The following is a 7,827-nucleotide window of genomic DNA, read 5'->3' as shown; positions in this document are numbered from 1 at the left end:
TCTTTATCTTTGGTGAACTTCATTTTGGGCAAAAGAAGAGGTATTTACTCAGTAAACATCTGTGGGAAGAGAATTGTAAGGTAATTTAAAGAGGTCTGAAAGAAAAAGTGGTTACTTTGAATCATTTCTTTAAATGGTTTCCGTAAAGTTTTTCTTCAGGAAATTGCACACCTAATGAGAACAAATAGCTCAAATTCAATTTGTTAGCTGTTCAAATGATGTTTTGGGCTAATTACTTTTAGTTTTCTGGAGTTTCTGCTGTCACTCCTTTCCTCTGGGTAAGGAATTCACATAAAGCAATGTTATGGGCTAAATTATGATCCCCCAAAATTCATATGTTGAAGTGCTAATCCTAGGTACCTCAGAATGTGACTGTATTTGGGAATAGGGCCTTTAAAGAGATAATTAAGTTTAAATGAGGCCATTAGGGTGGCTCTAATCCAGAATGCCCCAGTGTCCTTATAAAAAGGAAATTTGGACAGAGACACGTGTGTGCACAGTGGAAAGAACATGTAAACACAGAGGGAAAAGACAGTCATGTACAAGCCAAGGAGAGAGGCCTCAGAAGAAATCAACCATGTTGACATCTTGACCTCAGACTTCCAGCCTCCAGAACTGACAAAATAAATTTCTGTTGTGGAAGCCACCCAGTCGGTGGTATTTTGTGTTACGGCAGCCCTAGCAAACTCATACAAGCAATAAAGATTTTGCTTGATCAGCCCTAGAAGTCTGATTTGGTTTGGTCAGCCATTAAACAATATGTATCAAATGCTTTCTGGGTTTGACACGTGTCATAAATTCCAATTTTTAAAAATAGAAGGTGTTAATGAAAATGAGATGGACAGCAAAAACGGATTGGTAACAATTCCCAAAACACCTATTCTCACAGTGTTCTTAGAATTCCACTTTCCTTCTGCTAGAAAAGAAGCTGCCGTGGTATTGGGAAGATACCAGAAAAGTCAATGAAGAGAGTCTTGGTGTCCTCATCCGTAAATTAAGTTGAGCTACACAGTTTTTCAGTCTTTTCCAGCTCTGAAATGCTATAATTCTGTAAGATGGAAGGCTCTGGATTTATTCATTCATTGAAATCCACAAAACTCATGGCACTGTTCTTGGCCATGGGGTACAGCAGTAAACAAAACAGACAAAAACCCCTACCTTCATCTAGCTTACATTCTAGTGAGTGAAGAGACAAGCAAATAAAATATATATTTAATTAATAAATGGTAGTACGCGCAAACGAGAAAGGACGAAAGGGGGAACTGGAAAAAGGCAAAAGTTGCTAGAAACAGCTTTTCACATAAGACTAAAAGGGCATAAAGATCGAGAATTCAGAGCACCAATGTGAAAAGACCCCGGACGCGTCAGCAGCTAAACAGGTAACACTGGTGCGCGTGCGCATCGGGGCCGCACGGACCAAAGGGAGTCCTCGCCGAGCCTCCTCAGAAGCGCATGCTCGTGGGCGCGCGCGTGCATGAGCCGCGCGAGCCAACGTGCGCGCGTCCGGCGTCCAAGGCGGTTGGTGGTAGGGGAGTTGGTGAAGGGCGATTCGAGGTGACGTGGGGGGGAGCACGCGACGGAAGGATGGTCCCGGGAGCTCTTCTGACAGCAGAAGGGCGGTGACGCCTGCTGCGGGCCAGCTTTTCGGACCCAGCTGCGCGAGGGTGCCCAGAGGGCTCGGCCTGTCTTCCGCGCGGGCGCCCGCGTGCCGGCGGCCGGGGTGCGGGGTGCGGGTTGGGGGAGGGGCGGGGTGGAGCCTGAGCCTGGGGGTCCGCGCCCGGGCCCAGCCCCGGAAAGTTTCTTAGCGCAGCCCCTAGACGGAATCGCCCCCACTTGACCCAGGAGCTGTGGTCCTGAAAGGACTGGGATGTGATCAGGAAATCGTTGAGTTGGGTAGCAGTCGGAATACTTATTAAACGTTTACCTTTCATTTGTTGCCGGCTGCAGAGTTCATTATCTTAGAAATCATCAGATTTGCAGTTACAGCTCTGATTTTCCTGGGTTTGAAAAACTAGCCCTACCATCTTGGAGAGGTTCAGCCCGTGCTCCTCTGTCAGCTAGGAAGAAGGGTGGGGACCTTTAATTGCACTATAATCTTGATTTTTTTTACCTGCGAGAAAACTTAAAATCAAGTTCAGACAGCCTCTGACCATCACTGTTATTGCCAAGATAGAGTGTAGCCATCTGTAAAGACCAAAAGAGTATTATACAAAAGAATATTAATAATAAGGACCTTCTGAAAACTTTTTATCAAAGTAATATGTGAAGAAGATTTAAAAATCAAATGGTAGAGAAAGAAAGGCTTAGAATGAAAAGGAGTTTCCCTGCCTTATCCTTCCCCAGTCCCAGTCTCTTTCCTCTGAGGCAACTACATTTAACCAATAATAGTAATAATTAATAATACTCTCTTAATGCCCATCTCTTCTTGATACAACAATTTGATTTTTTTTTTTTAATTTCCCCCTTCCCCTTTCTTATTACGGTGTCTTAAAACTTCATTATGAATTTTTTCTAAAAGTCATGGTTATCATGTAATATATGAATGTTATAAAACTAGCTTGGACATCTTTTTCATGAATAAATTCTAGCTCATGTTTCTTAGCTGAATTTAGTTTAGGCATCTGTTTTTGGTGAAGTGATTAGAATTTCTAACACTGTCTTTATGGGTCAACTTCAAATGTGATTCTGATTTCACTTTAGGGCGTGTGGGATTTAGAAAGGAGCCGTGAAAATTAGGAAATTATGAATGCTACTTTGGATGTTATTTAAGTCTGTTGAGCACCAAACATGAGCTGTGTGATCTGCCTAGAGATCAGAACTATAATTTGTTTCGTTTTGTTTTACAATGTGGTTTAATGAGAGATTTTATTGAACTCAGATGATACTTCTTCCTAATGCTTGAAAGAAATGGGTAATGCTATGTAACTCTGAAGCTTTGATAATGTGCGTGTGTGTTTTTCCTTCCCCAGGCAATTATTTCCAGTCAGAGAAGGAAACCAGTGCCTGGCACTCTCACCAGCTTTCCTCCTGCCATGATCAAGCGCTTGTCAGTCGAAGTACAAGCCAAATTGCGTTCTGGTTTGGCTATCTGCTCCTTAGGCCAGTGTGTTGAGGAGCTTGCCCTGAACAGTATTGATGCTGAAGCAAAATGTGTGGCTGTCAGGGTGAATATGGAAACCTTCCAAGTTCAAGTGATAGACAATGGATTTGGGATGGGGAGTGATGATGTAGACAAGGTGGGAAATCGTTATTTCACTAGTAAATGCAGCTCTCTGCAGGACTTGGAGAACCTAAGGTTTTATGGTTTCCGAGGGGAGGCCTTGGCAAGTATAGCTGACATGGCCAGTGCTGTGGAAATTTCATCCAAGAAAAACAAAACAATGAAAACTTTTGTGAAACTGTTTCAGAATGGAAAAGCCCTGAAAGCTTGTGAAGCTGAGTTGAGTAGACCAAGCGCTGGGACAACAGTAACAGTCTATAACCTATTTTATCAGTTACCTGTACGAAGGAAATGCATGGATCCCAGACTGGAGTTTGAGAAAGTTAGGCAGAGGGTAGAGGCACTCTCACTCATGCACCCTTCCATTTCTTTCTCTCTGAGGAATGATGTTTCTGGTTCCATGGTTCTTCAGCTCCCTAAAACCAAAGACGTATGTTCCCGATTTTGTCAAATTTATGGGCTGGGCAAGTCCCAAAAGTTAAGGGAAATAAATTTTAAATATAAAGAGTTTGAGCTCAGTGGCTATATCAGCTCTGAAGCACATTATAATAAGAATATGCAGTTTTTGTTTGTGAATAGAAGGCTAATTTTAAGGACAAAGTTACATAAACTCATTGACTTTTTATTAAGGAAAGAAAGTATTATATGCAAACCAAAGAATGGCTCTGCCAGTAGGCAAATGACTTCAAATCCTCGATATAGGTCCAACCCAGAACTCCATGGGATATATGTAATCAATATGCAGTGCCAATTCTGTGAGTATGATGTGTGCATGGAGCCAGCAAAAACTCTGATTGAGTTTCAGAACTGGGATACTCCTTTGGTTTGCGTTCAGGAAGGAGTGAAAATGTTTTTAAAGAAAGAAAAATTATTTGTGGAATTATCAGGTGAGGACATAAAGGAATTTAGTGAAGATAATGATTTTAGTTTTTTTAACGCTACTCTTCAGAAGCATGTGTCCTCTGATGAGAAGGGTGACCAGGTCAGTTTCCAAGAAGCATGTAATACTATTTTGGATTCCTATGAAATGTTTAATATGCAGTCAAAAGCTGTGAAAAGAAAAGCTACTATAGAAAACATACAGAATTCTAAGGATTCAGAAGCTATTGGAAAAAAGGCAAGTGATTCATTTTTGTACACTTACAACTCAGATGACCCGGGCTGTAGTAAAATGACGGAGTCATCTTTACAAAACAAAGATAGCTGTCACTCAGAATCAGAGATCTTAGAACGAGAGACAGCTAAAGCATCAGAATCAGGAGAAAATGAGAAACATAAAAAATCTTGCTTGGAACTTAACTCTTCAAGAGATCCATGTGGAACCAGTTCAGAAATGTTTGCAAGCCCTTTTCAGACATCGTATCACTTGGAGGAGAGTGGAGAAGATCCAGAAATGCAGAAAGTAAGTACTACTGTTAATGACATGACTGCCAGCATCCTGAAAAAGAATAGAATTCAGAATCAACTCGAGAGATCTAAAGATGCTACTGAGATGGGATGCCAACCTCTGCCTTTTGAGACAACAACATTGAGAGTACATGATGCTCAGAGAGAGGATGAGAAAAGAGAAGAAGAACCTAGTAATTGCGGAAGGATAAACATTTTTAGTTACGGACAAATTAAATTATGTTCCACTGGCTTTATAACTCATGTGGTACAAAGGGAGCAAACTAAATCAACTGAAACAGAGCATTTATTTAAAAATTGTGTTCGACCTGGTCCTGCGAGTGCCAAAGAAACATTTGGAAATAGAACATGCCATTCAACTGAGACTCCAAACATCAAAGATTTAACCAGCACTTTAAGTACAGAATTTGCTCAGCTGCCCAACAAAAAAGTGTGCAGAACAAATATAAGTTACGGGCTAGAGAACAAACCTGTAGGTTATAAAAATTTTGCTGTTTTTCAGGAAGGTAGTAAAAAGTCACATACAGGCTGCTTATTACCTGACACATCCTCCTCTTTCCCTTGGTGTAGACATGTTTCAAATGGTAATGAGGAAACAGATAAGTTGATTGGTTCCTCCAAGCCCATAGCCCATAAGAAGCTAAGCTTAAGTTCACAACTAGGATCTTTAGAGAAGTTTAAGAGGCAATATGGGAAGGTTAAAAATCCTCTGAATACAGAAATGGAGGAAAATAATAATTTTGAAATCACTACCAATCTCAGTCCTCAAGTTGAACCTGACATTCCACAGAAAGGTAAGAACCACTTGGACAACTCTGACATTTGTAAAATCACTACTGTGAGACATAATGATTCAAATAATAGTTGTCAACCAGTCCGTCACATTCTTTACTCAGAGAAGTTTCCATTCTCCAAGGAAGAAGATTGTTTGGAACAACAGATGCCTTGCTTAAGAGAAAGTCCTGTGACTCTAAAGGAGTTATCTCATTTTAGCAGAAAAACTTTGGATGTTGAGAAGTCACCTGAATCTCTAGCCTCTAAATTATCCAGAATGAAAGGTTCTGAGAGAGAGACTCAAACAATGGAAGTGGTGAGTCACTTTAATGAACAACTACAATCGGATTCCAGTAGGAAAGACAGTGACTTGGGCACTGGGTTAGCCCTAGATTCCTGTAAGTTATTTAAAAATGAGCATAAAAAAACAGAGAGTGGCATCGTCCCAACATCGGACTCTGTCACACAGGATAATACCTTCAATAAAGATAGTGAAACATATTCTAACAACAATACAACAGAGAGCTCTGTGATACCAGAAACTCCTTTGGTATTACCCTGTAGTAATTCTAAAGCTGGCAGTAAAGATTCAGATGTTCTTATAGCTTCAGAACAACAGAGAGGAAGTCTTGAATCTCCCAGTAGCATGTTAATGAGTCACATGGAAGATTCCACAGCTGGCCAAAATGGAACTTGTTTTCAGAGTGAGGACTCTATAGCAAGAACTTGTTCTGAAAATGAAGAGTCAAACACACGTTCTTTGGATTGGCAGCAGCATTTTGATGTAGCCCTGGGAAGAATGGTTTATATCAACAAAACAACTGGACTTAGCACTTTCACTGCTCCTACTGAGGATGTTCAGGCTGCTTGTACTAAAGATCTGACAACTGTGGCTGTGGATGTCATGCTCAAGAATGGTAAGGATGTAGTGTTCACTGGCATGCAATGCTTTTGAAGATGGGAATAATGGCCGAGGAGTAAGATCATCATTGTTCAAAGAGATTATCTCAGCTGATAGAACATTTTTAAGTTTAATTATGAAATATTTTTTATGGTACATGAAGATTCTCTGGGTCCAATACTATTTAAATCTGGAAATACAATATAAGCTTGATATAGAATGGAAGTGTTTATGGGTGTGTTTATGTGTAAGAGGGTGAGACAGTTTTTAATGAAAATTGTACTATTAATAGTTGAGAAGATCCACGGGGCTTCCCCAACTTCTTTCTGCTCTCTCCCGAGCACAACTCTCTTAGAAATTTGTCTTTAAAGGCACTTGCAGGGGGCCAGCCCTGTGGCTGAGTGGTTAAAGTTCTGCACACTCCACTTCAGCAGACCTACTCCGCTCAGCCCTGCTGTGGAGGCATCCCATGTACAAAGCAGAGGAAGACTGGCATGGATGTGAGCTCAGGGCTAATCTTCCTTGAGCGAAAAAAACGGAGGAGGATTGGCAATAGATCTTAGCTCAGGGTGAATCTTCCTCGAAAATAAGTAAATAAATAATAAAGGCACCTACAATGCCAGTGTGGTATTTTTCTAGAATTTTCTCTCTGCAGCTGCCAGCTAAAGGGCTAGAATGACCCTGTTGTTATCTTAGGTTTCCCATTAAAATCTATGGCTTGGTACAGTACTATATTTGTGGATTTTTTTGAAAATAGTACTTGGCCATAATTTTTTTGGAATATAAGTTAAGTATGTATTTTCATAACTATGCTTTTTAAGTGTACTTTATTATAATACATATGCTAATACACTTGATCTATTTATGGTATAAGTAGCTGTTATTCAGGAAAATGATAATGTGGCTTTTAGACCATACCACAAGGCTACTTCAGAGCCTAGACTAGGCCTCAGTTCTCAGGTCTCAGTCAACATTAAAAGTGACAGTGTTTTGGCAGTGTATTGAGAGCCAGATGTTGGGAGATAGTAAAGCTGATTTCCATCTGGGTATATATAATATTGGTTTTACATCAGGAGGATAAACATTAAATGTGCATCCATATTAAAAGCCTTGAATGTTGCAAAAGAATGTAAATTGTATGAATGTAATTGCAGATTAATTTATAGTTTCTCCTTAGGGTGAATATCTCTAGCAGGAGGCTCTGATTTATTTAAGGTTAAATAGGACCTTTATTTTTCAATGATTTCTAGTTTTTTTCCTTGTGAAAAAAATAATCACTGTAGTAACTTTCAAAGTATTAAATAGGAGAAAAGCCTTTTCTTTCATTACTGCTCCTGAGACTATCAGATTGCTCTTCAAGACACGTATCTTTCAGTCTGTGTAGTTTTATGTCCTGATTTATACTGAATGCTTATCAGACAGACATCAGTCTAAGGCACTGGCACCTCATCTTCCTGAATATAGCTGCTTCTGACATGATGACAAAAAATCACTGGATTACATTAAACTGAGATGGTTGTTGCTA

General features: G+C 40.1%; 1 protein-coding gene across 14 annotated transcripts in view; it reads left to right on the top strand.

Annotated features, from left to right (window-relative positions):
* The first annotated feature begins 1,328 nt into the window (after window positions 1–1,328).
* MLH3 (mutL homolog 3) overlaps window positions 1,329–7,827 on the top strand; it is a 34,228-nt gene continuing 27,729 nt past the window's right edge. For 5 of the 14 annotated variants that reach the window (XM_070514075.1, XM_070514076.1, XM_070514080.1 and 2 more), the window contains exons 1-2: window positions 1,329–1,554; window positions 2,970–6,318. In XM_070514075.1, the coding sequence (XP_070370176.1) occupies window positions 1,453–1,554; window positions 2,970–6,318 (3,451 nt within the window). In that variant the 5' untranslated portion in view covers window positions 1,329–1,452. Of the gene's footprint in view, window positions 1,721–1,939; window positions 2,070–2,969; window positions 6,319–7,827 lie in introns of those variants that run through there. The other 9 variants (XM_044774025.2, XM_070514074.1, XM_070514077.1 and 6 more) reach the window with 5 other exon arrangements.

The sequence above is a fragment of the Equus asinus genome, chromosome 7, assembly GCF_041296235.1.
Source record: "Equus asinus isolate D_3611 breed Donkey chromosome 7, EquAss-T2T_v2, whole genome shotgun sequence".
In the NCBI taxonomy this organism is placed as follows: Eukaryota; Metazoa; Chordata; class Mammalia; order Perissodactyla; family Equidae; genus Equus; species Equus asinus.
Note: the sequence above shows the minus strand (reverse complement) of the source record. Positions and strands in the feature narration are given on the sequence as shown.